At 43.9% G+C, this 20,069-nt stretch overlaps 1 protein-coding gene across 2 annotated transcripts in view; it reads left to right on the top strand.

Moving 5' to 3' along the window:
* Window positions 1-20,069, top strand: part of PPM1B (protein phosphatase, Mg2+/Mn2+ dependent 1B) — a 416,865-nt gene that overhangs the window by 102,140 nt on the left and 294,656 nt on the right. For both annotated transcript variants that reach the window (XM_069608458.1, XM_069608457.1), the window contains exon 2: window positions 5,800-6,659. In XM_069608458.1, the coding sequence (XP_069464559.1) occupies window positions 5,814-6,659 (846 nt within the window). In that variant the 5' untranslated portion in view covers window positions 5,800-5,813. The remainder of the gene's footprint in view (window positions 1-5,799; window positions 6,660-20,069) is intronic.

Genomic DNA, 20,069 nt, shown 5'->3' with positions numbered 1-20,069 from the left:
CGGCGACTGGGCGCCAACCCCACCTTCCCCCACTCCTGCGATCTCTTCCCACAAATTACTTCCGAACTCTTGCTATGTTCTCACCTGATAGTTTGGAAAGATGAGCTCTCCATCCTGCCTCGAGCGCAGGGCCGCGTAGATGACCAGTTAATACACTGGTATGGGATGTTGAACGGTATTGACTCCGTAAGGAAATAGTGTGAAAAAGAGTTAAAAAACATCTGGCCTTCACTCTGTCCAAATTCCCTAGGTTGCCTTAATAGTTCTTGAGAAGAGTTCCAAGTGGCAACCAGTAAGATGCAGGTAAGTGTTTAAGGATTCTGTTCAATTCGATAATGAGGACCTGGTCTAACCTGTGACCCTTTCCTTTTGCAGGCGCTGAATCGGTGGAGGTTCCGGTGATTGCGGCCTCAAGCAGTAACCAGGCAAGTCTGTAGCGGAATTCGGTTTCCTCTACTTGCGCTTTTGTGTTGCTTTTGTTTCCCCTTTGGGGCTGGGGTACGGCGGAGAAGCTGTAGAGGCCGCGCCGACCCGAGATGAGGTAAGTACACCCTGTGGTATAGGGTAAGTCCTGGGGATTGCCTTTATTGTCTGGGAATGCTTCCTTGCAAACCTTATTGTCTTTATTTCCACAGATTTTGGAAAGCGGCCGCTGGATGCTGAAAAGCGCGATGGAATGCGGAGGATTGCTTCGGTGAGTTCCCGCGCGGCGCTGCAGGATGCGAAGCGGCGCGCGTCTGATTTCTTCCTTCTAGGTCAGAGCCAAGAAGATTCAGGATTCAGGTAAGGATTGCAGGTAAAACTCGGGTTTTAACCTTCCCTCTGCTTTCTTTCAGGTTTTCAGGAGCTCCGGCATCCAGGCGGGCGTGGCTGAAGACTGGAAGCTGCTGCAGGCACGGTGAGCGTTACGCTGCAGGTGCAGAATAACGCAAAGCATCGGTTGCTGTCAGGGCGTGGTTTAAATAGCCTTGGAAGTAGTTCCAGGTAAGTATCCTTCCGCGGCCCCACCGGAGTAAAAAATAGTTCCTGGGGAAAAATAGTCCCTCCTAGGCCTCATTTGACTTCTGGTCACTGGCAGCATGGTCTGCCCCAGGTAAGTTGGAAGCCATGGCGCCAGGACTGATTCTGAAATTATGAGCCTGGCGCCATAGGCGCCAGGACTGCACCCATATAGCCCCTAATTGGGTTTCATGGGCTTGCATTAAATGGCATGATGCCTGCTTCCGGGGTAGCTGGGCCAAACCTGGTTTCCTGGGGGCAGGCATCGTGACAGCCACGGCCGCATACGGTACCCCGCATAAAAGGACAAAAAATCAAAAAATGTTGCTTTTTTACAAAAGTGCTCCGGTCCCGTCCCGAAGAACAGAATGTTCCATGTATGGAGGAAAGGGGACTATGGACTAGGAGAAGTAGTCACTTCGGTGAATAACTTGGTTAGTCTTGCAGTCTCTTGCCCTGCAGGCTGGCAGGGCCCGGCTGTCTGACCAGAATACACACTGTCCTGCCACAGTTGAACAGGGCTCACAGTGCGGACACGTGAATGATCTATATCAGCTGTGGCTTCTTTTAGTTATGTGAATTACTATCTACCAAACCCTAAACTCTGGTATGACTTTATGCTTAAAGATTAAACTGCTGTTAGAATAGTAATTACTCCTGACAGTGATTTTACAATAGTGGTCCAGACTTTAAATGCAGACTCTTTGCTGGAGTGACTTGGCTGTCACAGCAGCTGTCAAAAGGGCAACTGTGACCTCTGAACCTGCTCTGTGTAACTGGGGCACAGGTGCTGCAGATCATGACACCGATACAGCAGGGCACAGTGTCACTATGCTTTTGGCCTGGAGCCTATGAAAGTGGGTTCTGGTTAGTTCACCTTATTTGTGATCAAATTAACTTCAATCATTTTATAAATAAAAATAAGTCTGGGCTTCTACACCCTTGTCAGATGGCAATTTCTCAAACTTCAAGATTTGGGTGAGGTGCTGGATGCAGAGGTTGCCTTTAGACTGGTTAGTCCCTCCAGTCTGACGGATGTTTCAGGACTTCTAATCAATTCAAAGGCAGACACTTGGGTCAGTTATTGGCAAATGCTAGTTCCTGCAGCAGTCCGCTGGTTCTCTGGCATTTGTTCAGTGCTGGATGCTTGTGATCGACTCTCCAGACCCCCTCCTTTGATCCCAAATTCAGGCTGGGAGAGATCCCATTCCTCCATTTGCAGAAACCTGCAACATAACGGGTAGAGAGAGAGGTTGTTTAATCATGAACCATTAGCTATTTTTGAATCTGCTCAGCAGCCAAGCACAGCGATTTTGATTGTGACCAGACCGTTCCAATCCCTGTTTCTGATAATTTGAGGGATCCTGCCAACATTGATGGCCTATATATTGAGCATATAAGCAAAAAAGCAAGTTGGCCCAAAGAGCACTTTGAGCCTGAAAGACTATGCATTGTTCACCAAATGAAATGAGTGGAGCATGAGTAAGCGGCTTAAGAGACATTGTGCACCCCAAAAATCTCCCAATCCTTTGACTTCAAATGGACCCCACTGCATATCTGTTAATGTAGCAAAGATGTAAAAGGAGCAATCTCCTAACTGGTGTCAAGTACAGGAATCGCAAGCATGGCAGTGGCTGAGATTTTTAATATTTGAAAAAAAACGTTTACAGTGTCGTTGGAGTAGTTAACGTTGCTTTACAAAGCTGCATATTTTTATTTTGCGCTCCTACCATAAGGTCAGTTTGACGTTTTTTCCCCACACATATATAAATATCACACACATTTGTGTTTAGCCATGTGCTGTGTAGAAGTTATAAAGTTCTTGTGCCTCTGCATTCCATGCTCCAGTCATGGAATTACCTTTTCTCACACCATTTTAATGTGGTCCATAGTCCTACTAGTTCCATTGATTGGGACCAAGACTGCCATTCCCCAAACGTATCGTAAACTACTGGTCTGGTCTCCAAGATCTTTTAAACCTCAATAAATCATATAGCTACAAACAAGGCCCAAAATGTTCACTAGCCCATTAGCTAGTGAGAATTGATGCCTGGCAAATAAGCAATAACGTGCTGTATGTTTAGGGTTGAAGTGGCAAGTGACTTCTTATGACTGACTAACTTGCAACTTGAAATTATCCCTGACTGCCATTATCTAGAAATGAATTAAATCTGTTAATGTATATGAAATACTCATGCTTATACAACCCTCGTAATTAACTGATTTAAAACCACAATAGAAGGTCTTGTGTGTAAACATTTGGATATTTTCCTGATTTTTCCCTTTTTTTTAATGACAGTTACATTTTTCTGGGCTTACTTGTTTAACTTCACTGTGTCTTATCGACTCGCAGGAAAATAACTAAACTTTCCAGAAAGCTTGGAAAATAATTAAAGGGGAAGTGTGCTCAAACATGTTATTGTCCCAAAAGATGGGCAATAATCCCCCAAAAAAATCTCAAGAAAATATATATAAAACCATTTTAAAGAAAGTTCCTATGTAAAATTGTGAGCAAATGAGGCTCTAAGTGTTTACATGGGAGCATCCATTTTGTGATTTGAAGCAGCCGCCTCTGTGCATGTTAAGCTCTGCCCTGGTGGCACTAATCAAGCAGCAAAAGCCCCCTACTGTGAGCTTTTGCTTACTACAGGCAGAGCTTAACGTGGAGAGGAGTGTGCCTTCACTTATTTTACGTTTTCTGTGCTCTCCAAGCCCAGGGAAGCGCAGAAAACGTAAAATGAAAGGCAGAGCAATTATAAATACTTTGCCGGCTCTCAGCAGAGTTTCATAATTGCTGTGCCTTTTCTTTTCTAGTTTCCTGTGATGGGGAAACTATAAAAGAAAGTTGCATCAATTATGAATACCCTGCCGGATGCCGGCAAAGTATTCATAATTGCCTGGACTTGCCTACAAGAAAAGGCGCATCAATTATAAATATATCATTGTTGTATTTATGATTGCAGTGGCTTTCGCTTAAGTCTCGAGCCCTGGAGACTCATAGCGGAAGCCACCACAATCATAAATACGTGTTTTATTTATAAATGCTGTGGGTTTTCTTAAGATTCCCCGGCTCCCCCGGGCCAGGGGAGCCTGGGAAACTTAAAAAAGAAAACCCCAACGCCGGTACTTTCTCTGAGTCTCTGGGGAGCCAGGGAGACTGAAAGCAAAAGCCACTGCAATCATAAATACAACAATGTTGTATTTATAATTAGTGATTTTAGATCTAAATTAAAAAATCTAAAGCACTTACCAGCAGACGGGATCCTGACTGCTTCTCAGCTCTCCTGCAATAATGAAGCAAAAGCCACCTACTGGTAGCTTTTGTTTATTACAGCTGGCTGGCTTTTGCTTCATTATTGCCGCAAGGGCAGAGCTTAACACACAAGCACAGGAGGCGCATCCATTTCACAAAATGGATGCCTCCAAGTGCTTGAAATTTTTGAGTTTGATCCTAATTAGCTCAAAACTATTTTTAATATATATTTTTGATTACTGCCCATCTCTTGGACTTTCCCTTTAAGGTTAGCAGGCCTGGCCTACTTTCTGAGGTAAACTGCTAGCAACATGGAATACTCGTGCAAACAGTAATTTGTTTGCAAAACTGGTTAAAAACCAGTGTTCTCTGCAATCACAAAGCCAGACCTGCCAGCTTTGCCAGTGCTCGAATCACAGCATGTAGTTAGTGAATTAGTTGATGCCCATGGTGCATTAAGTTATCCTTGATTTGTTTTCCAGTGATGTATAAAGTGGATTAATATGTTGGTAGTTAGTAGGACAATGCAAAGGTGGCTTTTACAGTAGCTTGTACATGCTCAGAAAAGTTTGATAAGAACTGTCAGTTTACTTAAAACTATATTGTTTGGATTTCCTGTAATGATTGAGGTGCAGCGAAGGTCGCAACATAACATGGGAATTTCACAACAATGTAAAACAGTGATAAGGCGTGTTTTCATGGCCCACCTTTGAGGACCACATATTTTGGCAAATTATTTACATCGTCCTTACTGGTTTATACTTGTTAATTATTGAATAGGTAATACTCGCGTTCAATCTGTTGCCATGTGCCCATGTAAAATATCTTAACTGCCTCTAGTCTATTTGGCCTTTCGTTTAGTTGCCCCCTCGCTTGCTGGGTGGGTCTTTCATCACAGAATGTATACAACTGTACAATAAATTATTTGTGTTTTATTGCTCGCAGTACTCCGTGTTCTTTCGAGTCACATTCATTCGACAAATTACTTTAATTCTGGCGTTCAGACTTTTGAAATCCTGTTCAATTGCGGTTTTGTCACTGCCTGATTACGAGTGGAATTGGTACAGCAGATTGGCGCAAGTGTTTTCCTCTCCTTTTGCATGCGCTAGCCCACCATGTCTTGCTCCCTCTATTAGCCCCCTTCTTGTGCAGCGCTGTTTTTCTGGCTAAGTCTACACTATATAATTCCCATGTCTGCGTAACTGAAATATATTTTCGGGCTCAGAGCTGTTACTTTGTTTGAAATTGAGCCTTTCAAGTTTGATTGAACAGTACTGTGGTGATCCTAAAAGGATTGGAAACGATACACAATTCAGATACACATGTTAAACTAGAAATTAACAAGTGAATCTGACTTTAACATAAGTATGCCAGAGCATTTTTGCATCTGTTAAATATACATGTTTTTTTACATTTTGTTTCATTATAGACTGCAAAGGTTTGTTGTTGCCAAGTTGGTGGTGTTTTATCAAATTCAGTGCATTTGCCAATTTCATAGTTTTAAACAAAAAATCAGAATTATAAACCATGTTTTTTGTTTGTTTCAGATTTAATATTGAAAATGGGCGCATTTCTGGATAAACCAAAAACTGAGAAACACAATGCTCATGGAGCAGGAAATGGTTTGCAGTACGGTCTCAGCAGTATGCAGGGATGGAGAGTGGAAATGGAAGATGCTCATACTGCCGTTGTTGGTATTCCACATGGCCTGAAAGATTGGTCATTTTTTGCAGTCTATGATGGCCATGCAGGGTCCCGAGTGGCAAATTACTGCTCAACGCACTTATTAGACCACATCACTGACAACGAAGATTTTAGAGCAGCACAAAAGCCTGGATCTACTCTTGAACCATCTGTGGAGAACGTGAAGAGTGGAATTAGAACTGGCTTTCTAAAAATTGATGAATACATGCGCAACTTTTCGGACCTCAGAAACGGAATGGACCGAAGCGGCTCCACAGCAGTTGCAGTTATGATTTCGCCCGAACATATCTACTTCATTAACTGTGGTGATTCAAGGGCTGTTCTTTATAGGAATGGACAAGTCTGCTTTTCAACCCAGGATCATAAACCCTGCAACCCCAGGGAAAAAGAACGAATCCAGAATGCTGGGGGAAGTGTAATGATCCAGCGTGTTAATGGTTCATTAGCAGTTTCTCGAGCTCTGGGAGACTATGATTACAAATGTGTTGATGGCAAGGGTCCCACCGAACAGCTTGTTTCTCCAGAACCTGAAGTTTATGAAATATTAAGGGCAGAAGAAGATGAATTTATAATACTAGCTTGTGATGGAATTTGGGATGTAATGAGCAATGAGGAGCTATGTGAGTTTGTCAAGTCTAGGCTTGAAGTAAGTGATGATCTGGAAAAGGTGTGCAATTGGGTAGTGGATACCTGTTTACATAAGGTAAGAAACAATCAGTACTAATCTATATTGTATAAAATCATGGACTTGTGTTAAATGTAACCTTAATCTGCCCTTGTCATTTTGTATGAATTGCACCCTAGTAAAATGGCTATACCCCTTTCCAAAAATATTTTTTACTGTGAAAGTTACCAGGGGCTGGAATTTCCCTTTCTCATGAGAACTCCACCCTCCCTCACCTCCCCCCACCCACACTCCATAATTCTGAAATGAATCATTGCTCTTTATTTTCAGGCTATCGCAAGAAATGGTTGCCCAATCTGTTTTTAATTTTTTACGTAATCCTTACTTGGATTACTATTTTAAAACTGAAGCAGTGGAAAAATGGACAGGGTGTTGACAAGGCTGATATTTTTGTGAATAATGTATGTCTCAATGCGGAAGGAATTCATTTCTCTACCCAGCCTAACAAAAGTAATGGTCACCATGAGAGGACCTTTCTTTGTAAAGTGCTCCAAATCCGCTTTATGCATTGGTTTGTTGGTTTGAAAAGGGGCGGGATGGGGGGAGGGACTCCATTCGCTTGGCTTTTCGGGAACCTATTTTAAGCTCCTAGAGAGGGAAAGGGGAGGGAGACGGGTCGTCTATTTGTTTCAATATACTAGAAGGGATACGTTTTAAGTTATGAGCCAGACCTAAAGTTACTCGCCCACTCGGGTCTCCACATGCTCAGAGCCACACTTTCTCGCTCATGGTTGGCTAGCGGGGAGTGCAACATTTGAGACCTTTCCAGAATTTAATGGTCACATAACTGCCTATATACTCTCTCATTTTGTTGCATTGACACCTGCCTTCTGTAAATGTTGGATCTCCTACTACCATGTTTTTGAAGCAATGCCAGTGCAGTATTTGAGTTGCTGTGTAGGAGGCAAACCCCTTCTACACACTAAAAGTAATGCGTTAGGCAGTCTGATTCTGAGTGGGGCCTTTCCACGGTCACTAACGGCGTCTTGCCTGTTAACAAAATAAGTAAGACAATAAGTAAGGAACTTGTCAGTCTAAGAATATAGTGGCTGCCTTTCATGAATGATCTCATTTTAGAATTGTGATTTGAAATCTGTTTTTTGTGTTACGTACCTGGCTTCTTGTGGCCAGCGAAGTTGCAGATGGCATCCAAAATGACATGATTGCGGAGTAATAACCTTGCTAGTCCTAATTTGTTTGTCCAGTGACACAAGTCACCTTTAAACTCTGTGCTGGCATAATCTTAAATTTACTACAGCGTTCAAGAGCAATTCTCAGTTTTAAGAATGGCCTATCTTAGAATGGAATGAATGGTTGTGCTTCAAGTTCAAGAGATCTTTGTGAAAAATGTACAATCCATAAAAACCTGTAATATATTAAAACATAACCCTCAATATAATATGCAGCCAATAATGTAAACCTGTAAAGTAATAGAAGTGCCATGAATATAAAGGCCCTCGTACCCCACAGTACTCAACATTGCACACAAATATTTTTTATTCGCCAAGAGTTTTATCGCTCACCAATGGCGAGTATACATTTTGATGCCTGATGTAGCTTCCACAGGCCCATCCCAGCTACATTACAATAATATTTCTTGAGGAATTTCAGGTTAATAGGATTTTGTTTGCTAAATTGTTGGCTTATTTTTTTAATACATTTCGACCGTGCCAATCCAGATGGACTATATAGCACATCCTCCACTCATTATAATGCTTCACTGCGGATAAACCCTAAAAATAAATTGTAATAGTCATTGAAGGATTCTACTACGGGCTTTTGTTCAAATGTTTATTTTCACATAAATAATAGTGAAGTCTAGGAATGTCCAGAAAATGATCAAGAATGCTTAAACATAGAGTGAGAAGGATCCCACAAAATTAAATGGATATTTGGGATGTTGAGAACATGTATGTATTTGAATAACTATGAATAATATTGTAAGCATTTTAGCCTATCAGTCTTTTCCATTCTTCACCCACCAGTGCCTATAGCTGTGTTTGTACACAGGAAGTTGTAACTGGATAAAAACCAGGATGCAGGCAGCTTTGAATGTAAAATGAAAAAAATTACACTGCCATTTAATGGAAGCCGACAGTTCCTGACTCCACTCGTGCTCTGCACTGACAGTTATGGTAATTTTTTTTTTTGTTTACTGCCCATGTGAAGCAGCTTTGGGAGCTTTCCCACTGCATTATAGGCAATCTTTTTCAGGAGGGTTTTCACTTTGAATAATTTGACTTAAGTCAGCGTCCCTTTCTTTTAACTATATAGGTGGGACGTTTATAAAGTGAAGGAAGGTGTTCATTTCCCCCCCCAACCACCATTTCATTCCTTAGCTGGAAAGGTTCCACCTTTTAACATGTGCCTTGTGTGACAGCAAGTGGTCTGTAAATGATCATTCCCTGTTCATTAGCTGCCTCCTAGACAGGCCTACCATGGATGAATGTCCCAATTTCTTTACAAATGTTTTGGCGGTTGAATGATTGTGGGGGAGGTGAACTGAGAGCACAATGAGAAAGGGTGAAGATCCTCTGGATCTTTCTGAGGGCTCTTCCTCTAAAATGGCTCCAATGAGTGGTCCCTACTTCTACTAGATTGAATTCAGGCATGTTTTGATGTCCCTCAGGATGTCATCACAGCTATCTCCACCACCGCAAGAAGCAGTCTATGTCAAGGGATTCAAAGATCTTTTCTTCTAAAGTGAAACAGCCATGTGCTTGTAATCGCAGTCCAGTCCTCGGTATCTCCAGGTCTCAATTTGCACTAGCCCTTTGGCTGGTAATATTTGACTCCTTGCGAGTAAGAAATGGTGTGCTGTGTGTATGGGTAAAATTGAAGTGGCAAGTAATGTGGCTGGCAAGCAGCAGTTAATGTTAACCCTTGTAATGACATCAATCACAATGTCTAAAGGCTCAAACTCTGTAGAAGCATGGAAAATCACCGTCCGAAAAGAAATACAGAAGCCAAGGAAGCATTCACCCATTCCCACAAGACCAGTAGAGAATCCATTCTTACCTGCAATGCTTGCTTCACCACCTCAGAAGTTGCTTATGCCTCTGGACACTGACACCTTGGCGGTTCTGTCTGCTTTGTCTCCCCAATCACCTTACCTAAGAGGATGTTTCCAACTATGATATCCTAACCTTTCCTTATGTCTAAAAGAGGATGACTCTGAAGGTAAACCTCCCAAAGGCAGATACCTCAATTTTGAAGATGTATAATATAAGGAAACCACAAGTACTCTTAAATGTTTAGTCCAGGATCCTGCTGCCTATACTTCATACATTTACAGCCCACATTCAAATCGGGCACAGACGGGTGGGAGAAGACATCCAGGGCTCTGGAAACTGACCACCTTTTCCTCAGGAAAGATACTCCTGCAGACCTTTTAAAGCCAGCAGCCAGGAACAGCTTTTAATCTTCCCAGTCTTTGTTGTCCTCCTCGGCCGGATCAAGAGTAGAAGGAATGGATAGTACAGGCATAAATGTTAAACTGCAGCTAACACCAACAAGACAGCGAGTTCCTTGGCATTGCTAGGCCGGTACAGAAAGGACTTGTACAGCTCTGTGCAGAGGATGGCTGAATACTAATGGAAAGTATTAGGGTGCTATGTTTTCCACCCAGGTAATCAGTATGGCAAAGGATGTAGTGGAGCGTTCTACTAACTACTCCCCCCATCTTAACTGTGAGGATAGTCCTGGGCCGTCCTTGAAGTGGACTGTTGGTATGATTATCTGCCTCACATTCTCTGATTACACTCTGCTCTGTGCACATGCAGATGAAGAATTTAAGAGGATAAAGACTGAGTCAGATACCTTCCAATCGGTCAATCTGGATCCAAAAGAGGACTTCAGAACTGTGGTACTAATCTCAACTCTGTAGTTACTCCTTCATCACACTCCGACAGTAGTAGCAACATTCTATGTCTGCAAATTCCTCCTCAACAGAAATACCTACCAAATGAAGCAAGCAGCACACCTATGCAGCACTGGTAAACACTCTGCTGGACAACACCACACCCTCGGGTCTATCACCACTAATTGGCTTTCAGATGGAGGGAAGGATTTTATGCCATTTGCCCGCATGACAGAAAGCCTGCAAAGCTATTTGGCTGTTCAAAACTGTACAGAATGGTAATTTAAGATTCAGCAGCGCCCTGTAAGTGGTTTCAACCCAGCACTCCACCTAAGTCAATGCCTAGCGTGTGATGCCCAGCTGGAACCCTTAACTATATATTTTTATGTCTAAAGTTCTTTCATATCTGAATGATGTACCCTTATATCACATCCCTCTCTTTGAATCCCCTTGGTCTCACTGAACCAAGAAGAAGGTTGTTTTGCAAAGTTAAACGATTTATTTGATGGATTTGAACAAGATCTATATCACACTTTTTTATGAATTTGAACAATATCTAGATATATCACTATTAATATTTATACAATGATCAGCAATGGGTGATATTCCAATCAATCTTTAATCAATAGGAGTATGGATGAGAAGAATAATGTAGCATAGAATAACACTTTGTGTGGGTTAAGTCAATTGCAATGAGAGGAAATTAATGCAGCACAGAAATAAAACTTGAAATGAGTTCAATCAAATGCAAGGTAATCACTCTTTCCCCCTGCACACTACTCAATCCCCCCTAATATGCAATGTAGAGATGGAAGGAGAGAAAACAGGTTTCAGGAATAAACACACTACAAATGCAGTTTGAATCTCAATTCCCCCCAGCAAGCTTAGAGAGAAACAGGAATGATTTTAAACAAGTCGAATGCTTTAGAATATGGTTTTGAATGAATGGGAAAAATGCTAAAAATGAATTTAATTCTCTAAATTGATTCAAAACTAGCGGGAGCTGCTTTGGATATCTTCAGGTACACACTAGCAATGATGGCTCAATGACTAGCAGATTGGAAACTGAATTCAGAGGTTGGATGCAAGAAATAGCTATTTTACATGTGGTGAAATTGAGCCAAATGCAGATTCGCGGCAAACTTTTCAGCGCATGAGAAAAGGGATTACAGATAAAATATAAGGAGGTTCTAGATTCGTTTGAAAGCTGAGGATGTTAGCTTCAATCTGACACTTATAATTCGTTTCTAGCACGGTTCAGAAGTTATGAAGGTTTTAGTAGAGGTTGACTTTTCTCAAGAGTCAATATTTTCAAATGAAAGATGCGCTTTTGAATATTACAAAGATTTTTTACACTAGGGAGTCTATGAAGCCACAAGCTACACGACAGCACAGCCACCAATCCAGTGACGTCCCCGGATGGTTTCTGTCTGCCGAGACGCTTGCCTTTCTTCAGCAAATATATCAGCGCAAAGATGATTTTTATCACTACAATTAACAAAGGACTGGGAAAGATTCAGATAAGAGATTCTACAATGCAGTTATGGATATGCTAGAAGGGTTTGGGATTGGATTACCTAAAGCTAAGAGATTGGCTAAGGACAATTCTATGCCAAATACTCACAACTATGGTTTTGAAATAGGCCCGTCAGGATCTGGTCAAAGTGTTTGGACTGGAATTCTCCTAGCCCACCAAACAGGACTCTGGCACCCGGTTCTGCACGCAGCACGGCACTGGGTCTCTGCACGGCCTCCAAACTGGATCTGACGGATTGGTTCTGGAGTTTACAGCTATCTGGTTTCAGCTCTGCTCTACTGCTTTGGATCTCTGGGTTCTAGCAAGAGTTCTTGTCAAGAAGCAGAAAACAGCATGGACAGGCTGTTCAATTTTGAAGTTTGGTGGTGCAGGCAGCTACGGCCCCAGCAAAACGGGCGTCGTACCCTACCATCCCTCCTGATAAGGACAACAAGCGTTTTGATGGCTGGGTGAAGAAAGCGTTTTCTTCAGGGGGTATGGCTCTACAGGTAGCCAACTCCGTGTGTGCCTTAGCACGTTTCACTCACTCTGTGGCATTCTCTCTTTGGCGGCTGAACATATTCCCGAAGGGGAGGAACAGAATGGCTTTGTTGCTCTTATTCAGGATGGCAAGGATGCCATGTGTGAATCCGTTCAGTCTGGTCTGGACATGGCAGATTATGTCAGCCGGTCCATGGCGGTGAGCACCGTAATGCGCAGATTTGCGTGGTTGCGGAAGTCGGGGTTTGCTCCTGATGTGCAAGCCCGGCTTCTCAACATGCTCTTTGATGGTGAACATCTTTTTGGCAGCAAGGCTAACGAGAGCCTTGAGGTTGCAGACCTCCAAAGCTGCAGCAAAGTAGTTGAGCGCTGCAGTTCGCCAACCTTTGCCTTTTCGTCCTAGGGGACAGCAATGGAGGGGAGGTTCCTTTCGATACTACTCTTTGTTTGGTAGGTCGAGAGGGGTTGCAAGTCAAAGGGTCCACCATAAGAGTGCCAGAGGTGGAAAACAAGGTACTCGAGGTTCCAAGGCCGCCCGGGCAGTTGCCTTTTTACCCTCGGGCAATGCTGCAGCCGTTTCAGCTCAGTCATGAGGCCATGTCCCATGGTTCGCCGGTTGGGGGAAGGCTGACGCAGCATCTTGTAGAATGGCATGCCATTACTTCAGATGTGTGGGTTCTGGAGATCATAGCCCACGGCTACTGTCTTCCTTTCTGGCAGAGGCCTCATGACAATCCACTAGAATCTCTTTGAAAAGTCCGGATCCGCTCCTTGCGCAGGAAATCCAATCCCTGCTGGAGAAAGGCACCATAGAACTGGTGCCTGTAGTGGAGACGAACAAGGGATGGTATTCCCCTTATTTTTTGATCCCGAAGAAAGACTGGGGATTGAGACCCATCATGGACTTGCGCGGTTTGAACAAGCTCCTCAGGAAGGACAAGTTCAAGATGGTTACTCCCTCTCAAGTCCTCCAGACCCTTCAACTTCAGTACTGGTTGGTGTGTCTCAACCTCAAGGACGCTTATTTTCATGTGCCGATTCATTCCATGCACACGAAGTACCTGAGGTTCGCGGTTGGCCACTTGCATTTTCAGTTTCGGTTCCTGCCGTGACCTCCGCCTCGAGGGTCTTCACCAAGCTCATGGTGGTGGTGGCAGCGTATCTCAGGAAAGGGGGGATTCACGTCTACCCCCTAGCTGGACGATTGGTTGATAAGGGCACGCTCTCCCGAGCAAGTCCTGGATCATCTGTCCGTCACCTGCTACTCCCTTCACAGGCTGGGCTTCTCCCTCAACTTAAAGAAGTCCCACTTGACGCCAACACAGCAGCTCCAGTACATCGGAGCAGTGCTCTGTTAAGCGACTTCAATTAAGTACTCCAACTAAGTCAGTGTCTAGTCTGGGATGCCCAATGAAGCCCTTACTTATATATTTTTATGACAAGTTCATATATCTGGATGATAAACCCTTGTATAACGCCCCTCTCTTTGAATCCCCCTGACCTCACTGAGCCAAGAAGTAGGTTGGTTTTGCAAATTAAAAGATTTATTTGAAAAATTAAACAAGATATATATCACACTTTTATAAATAAATTAATATTTGATAGCACACTTATGAATATGACCGTGATCAACAATGGATAATATTACACTAGCACACTTTCTTAATTACTTAGGAGTTGGTCTAGAGAGGATAAAGTAGCTGAGAATGCTTTTATGGTTTCAAAGAAATGCAATGATGGAAAAGAATGCAGCACAGAAATAACTGAGATGGTTTCCACAAGAGATAATATGATCACTTTCTTTCTTTTGACAATTCAGCCCCAATACCCACACACCCCGCCCCTAATATGCAATATAAGGAGATGGAAGGAGAGCACACAATTTTCAGGAATACAATCAAATGCAATACCAATTCAGTTTATGCAATGCAAGCTTAGAGCTAAAGGGATGATTTTAAAACACAGGCAAAAATACTTTAAATGTGATTTGCAAAGAAGTGAAAATATGCTAAAAATGATTTTAATTCCCTATAGGAGATTCAGGGTCGGTGATGGTTCAGGTCAACACTATCAGTGATTCATGAGGGATTATCAGGTTGAAAACGGATTTCAGCAGTTGCAAGCAAAAGACAGCGATTTTGACAGGTGGCGAAATTTGATTCAAATTGCAATTCACTGCACTTTTTCCGAGTGCGTCGAGCAAAATTACGGATAAACTATGAGGGCTTGTTGGAAGGCTGAGGATCTTTGCTTTAAAATGAAGTCTCGTTCCTAGCACACGCGGTTCAAAAGATACAGACAATATAGTGGAGGTAGATTCTCAAAAATAAAGTAAAGCTCAGAATGACAAATAACACTTTCACAGGTCTGAAATCACAGAATGGACACACAATTTCTACGATGCAGTTTTAAATAGGTGGAAATGGTTTGAATTAGATTATTTTAAACTAAGTGATGACTATGCACAGTTCTGTGGGTACTCGCACTATAAATTTGAAATAGGCCGTCAAGATCTGGTCATGTTTGGGCTTCACTCGCCACGGACGGTCTCTGGTACTGGTTCTGCTCACAGCGATCTGGTCTGGATCTCTGGTTTTGGTAAAACTTCTGGCACTGCACAGTGGCCTGGTCTGGGTCTGGTCTTCTATCAGCACTGCACGGCGGTCTGGATACAGCTCTGCTTTCTGGTTTCTGGCACAGGGTTCTAGGCCAGAATCAAACCGCTCACCCGGCTGTTGAATAGTTTGGTTAGGTTTCTGGATTCTGAGGTCTCTGAAGGATTCAGCTTGTGGACTAGGCCTGTCTGCTACAAGTTCTGAAGTCTGGATTCTAAGTTCTGGTTCTGGAGTCTTCTGGCAAAGCGCTTCGCAGGAAATCAGTTTGAAGTTGGAAGTGAGTGTGTCTGCCTGGGTCTCAGTGGCTCTTTTTATGTCTTTTGAAAGTGGGTGGGAAGGCTGACTTTCTATGCCCAACCCTCTGAGGATCCTGATAGGCTATAAAATTCTTTGTCGCCTGACTGGGGAACAGAGTTGAGTCATCCGGCATCTTTTTTATGGCATGCAGAAAGAACACTCCCCTTGTCACTTTGCACACAAATCTATTTTTGACTTAAATGCATATTTATCTATGTACAATTTTTCTAATATTATATGTCCAGTTAACATATTTTCTGTAGCGCCAAACCATCCGATCCCTGTCTTTGTAAGATGCTGTGTTCACTTCTGACAGAATTCTGCCCTTTTCATCCAGAACACAACCTCTAAACTTTTCCAGAATTTACACAAATGTTGCCAAGGAATATGGGCATCAAATGAAGTGTCAGATTTTTAACATGCATACATTTGGAGTAATGCCCTATTTTCCGCTACTACCCCCACAACATACCACAGAGTCCTAACGCCTCTTAAAATGTGCACAGAAAATCACAGGAATCATGAGATTATTGATATAATTTTGACAATTATGTACTATGAATTATCCATCTTTCTAAAATTATGCTCTGGCCCAGAGGGGTGTGGTTTCCCAAAGATCATGGGGGGATTTCTGGTTTGTCCCCTTCCTCCAAGCTCAGCTGGCTCACAGAGGCAGCGCCCTTCCCATTTCCTTCCAAGAGGAAGCCATTTACGACCCTCTGATTTAGCATTTGCCTGAGCCAAGGAAAGTTCATTGTTCTGTTTCCTGCAGTCCCAGGTATTCCTCCCCTAATTCAATCAAAGAGGTGTGATCTCCTTTTGGTGGGAACAGCAGAAGGCAGCCAGGCCTGTGAATGCAGTTGCTGGGCAAGTTTCAACTCCTGTCGGGGGTAGTTGCCGGGCAGAATTCAATCTCTTTAAGCCAGGCTTCAGCCAAATGTCACTTTTGTTCCAGTTTTGCTTCATTCAAATCAAACTTACAATTTTGACACATGCAACTAGAACGCTGATTCTAAGTTCAAAACTATGACATTTAAACAGTTGCAACCTATGTGACACTCCAAAGTAAATCACTCATTTATTTTAAACATTTCGATTTTAGTGGCTTGAAGTCCAATTTCACTTAAGCTGCTGACATCCACAGCTCAGCCAGTTTTGTTATGAACATTATTTTAGGCTCTTCATCTTTCCAGATTTGGTATGCACCCAAGACTTCATTCTACCAGACGTCTGCTGGTGTTCAGTAAGATTTTTGAATATCTTGCAATGTTTGAAATAGGCATTTTGAGCCTGCATTTCAGAGAAACAAATGTGATTTCAAAGCGCTTTTTGAGCTAACGGGCACTGCTGTTTTTCTTTTGGCACCATGTTTCACTCATGGCGCTTCTGGCCCATCACGTTCGCATTGGTGGGTGGCAGGTCAGGTGACCATTTTGGTGTGCGCAAAAACTGCGCGGTTTTCCTGCATTCTGGCGCAAATGTGGGCTTCTCAGCCATCTTGGATTTTCTAAGCCCACAGCACCAAATGTTGCAGCATAATAACTTGAACGTGGGTCGATACACCCGACAGCTCAACACTTCTCTGGGGCTGTGTTTGCCTCCCCAGGTGAGGGCTCATCACATTCTGCAGATGGTGCAGAAGTTTCATCAGGCCCAGAGTCTCCCGGCGTTCGAGTTCTTGAAGTTGATCAGCCTCATGGCATCCTGCATTCTTCTGGTGCCAGAGGCACGGCTGCGGATGAGATCTCTGCAGTGGGCTCTCAAGATGCAGTGGTCAGTCCTCCGGCAGGATGTCAGATCCCTTTCAGATGCCGGCCTCGGTCGCCCAGGACCTTCTGTGGTGGGCCATCTATGGCAATCTGATAAAAGGGGCTCCATTTTGGCTACCCTGGCCGGAAGGGACGATCGTGACGGACGCATCCCTCACGGGGTGCGGGGCTCATGCCAGCCAGTTAACAGTCAGCGGTCGATGATCTCCGTCGAAGTCCAGACTCCATATCAATCTGTTGGATCTGGGGGCCGTCAGGCTTGCCCTGAAGGCTTTTCTGCCAACTGTGAGAGGGAAGAATGTTCTGATTCTGACGGACAACCGTGGCCATGCACAACTGAACAAAAAGGGGGGGGGCAGGGTCACTTCCTCTGTGAAGAGAAGCGATGCAGCTCTGGTTCTGGGCCATCAAGCAGGAAATTTCAATCTCGGCAGTTCATCTGGCCGGAGACTAAAACTAGATGGTGGACGTTCTGAGCATGCAGAGCAGGATCTCTCACGAGTGGGAGCTGGCTCAGGAAATTCTCCTGGAGATCTTCACCCTTTGGGGGACCCCACAAGTGGATCTCTTCGCTACCAGTGTCAACCGGAAGTGCGAAAGGTTCTGCTTGTGGAAATTTCCTCCAAGAGGAGCCTTGGGGGACGCGTTTGTGGTGGAGTGGTGTCCTTCCCACTGCTGTACACATTTCCTCCAGTCCCCGTCATTCCGCAAGTGCTGCGGAGGTTAAGGAGGTTTGGTTCCCGGATGATCCGCATTGCTCCGGCATGGGCCCAGAGAACGTGGTACCCAGACCTTCTCGACTTGTCCATCTGCCTTCCACGCAGTCTTCCCTACCGAGACGATATGCTCTCACGGGAGTGGGGTCTTGCTCTCCATCCAGAGGTCGATCCCTCAACCTTCACGCTTGGCTTCTGAAAGGTTGAGGTATAAGGATCAGGACCTCCCTGAAGACGTGATGGAGGTGTTGCTTTCAGCCAGTCGGCCTGCTGTACCGTTGTGGTTGCAGAGAGTTCTGCGACTGGTGCAGGGTTCAGAATGTGGATCCTTTTCCATGTGAAATTCCTGTGGTTCTGTCTTTTTTGCTTTCCTTAGCCCACAAGGGCCTGCAAGTGGGTACCATTAAAGGTTACCTGGCGGCGTTGTCCATATTTAAGCGCTCGTCTGAAGAGTGTTCTTATTTTAAGATTCCTTTAATTTCTCAGTTTCTGAAAGGGCTCACTAATGTTGCCACCGTCGCCTTTCCAGGTGCCTGGTTGGGATTTGAACCTGGTTCTAAATTAACTAATCGGTGCTCCATTTGAGCCTTTACATTCTTGTCCTTTAAGACTGTAAACCCTTAAAACTGTATTTTTAGTAGCGGTTACTTCCGCTCGCAGAGTGAGTGAGTTGCAGGCACTTTCTGTTAAGCCTCCCTTCACGGTGTTTCATAAGGACAGGGTTGTCCTTAGGGTTCGTCCTTCCTTTCTTCCGAAAGTTGTGTTGGAATTTCATTTATGCCAGAAAGTCATTCTTCCGGCGTTCTATCCTCCTCCGCATCCTGGTAAGGAAGAGGAGAGGCTCCATAGGTTGGATCCTAGGAGAGCTTTAAGTTTCTACATTTCACGCATGTCCCGGGTCAGAGAGGATGATCAGCTCTTTATAGTATATGCTGGAAGGCATTTGGGTCAAGCTGTTACTAAGCAGACTTTGTCTAGATGGATTATCTTGACAATTTCTGAATGTTGCCGCTTGACGGGTAAGGACCCTCCGGTAGGCTTACGGGCCCATTCTACTAGGGGTGCGGCTCCCTCTACTGCTCTGCAGAGGGGTGTTTCCATTCGTAACATTTGTGAAGCAGCCACATGGGCTTCGGTCTATACTTTTGTAAGACACTACTCCCTAGATTGTATCCATGGGCAGGATCTGGCCTTTGGCAAGGCGGTCCTTTATTCTGCAATTTAATTGGGCATTCCAAATTTCTATATTCGAAATTCTTTACCCTCCTCCATACGTTGGTACTGCTTTGGGAGTCTGTAATAGATATGGAATACGTCGGAGGAACCAATCCCCTCGAAGAGGAAGTTACTCTTACCTGGTAACGTTCTTTCGATGGGATTTTCCGACGACTTATTCCATATTGTACCCTCCCAGCCTGCTCCGCTACAGAATTTCTTATGCGATTGCAGCTTACGTTTTTTTCCGCAAGGCTTTCTGTGGTCATACTGGCAGAAGATTGGTGCCACACCTTCTGGGGAAAAAACTACAACTGAGGCTATGGGCGTCAAGCATCCTACTTGTAACATCTGGTGATGTCGGCTGACGGAGGCCCTTGGGCAGGGCAGACGCTGAAAACTTTCCGAAGCAGCACAGCTAAGGTGATTACCTGTCATAGATATGGGATACGTTGTCGGAACATACCGTCGAAAGAAAGTTACCAGGTAAGAAAGTAACTTGTTCATCTTTGCACCAGGGAGAGAAAGCTATTTTGATTTGGTGGTTGGGCATCTTTGTATGCTTTAATTTTAATTCAGAAGTTGTCGAGCATAAGTTGGATCCCCAGTGCCCCACCTTGGCCCATCCTGTGGTGGTACCCGAAACTGAACTAATTGTATGTGGAACCAAAATAAAATCTATTGTGCAGACATGACTTACTAACCAAGATGAACGTCACCGGAGCATTGTCGTTAAAGTTCACCCCCCCATGGCCCGCAATTCCCTTTTTATGCAAACCCCAATCTCCTTTCAAATGTAAGAGGCTATGTATTTGGTGATTGCGCAGAGGTGAAACTTACATTGTGCCAGGAAAAGGCAGTGCTACCCTACCTCCTATATCTGAAAAATCCAGTTTGCAGTTTTCTTCAGTTTGAGTAGATTTGTCAAAAACATACAAAT

The sequence above is a fragment of the Ambystoma mexicanum genome, chromosome 4q, assembly GCF_040938575.1.
Source record: "Ambystoma mexicanum isolate Mex_15411 chromosome 4q, UKY_AmexF1_1, whole genome shotgun sequence".
Lineage (NCBI taxonomy): Eukaryota > Metazoa > Chordata > Amphibia > Caudata > Ambystomatidae > Ambystoma > Ambystoma mexicanum.
This window is presented reverse-complemented; position numbering and strand designations above follow the sequence as displayed.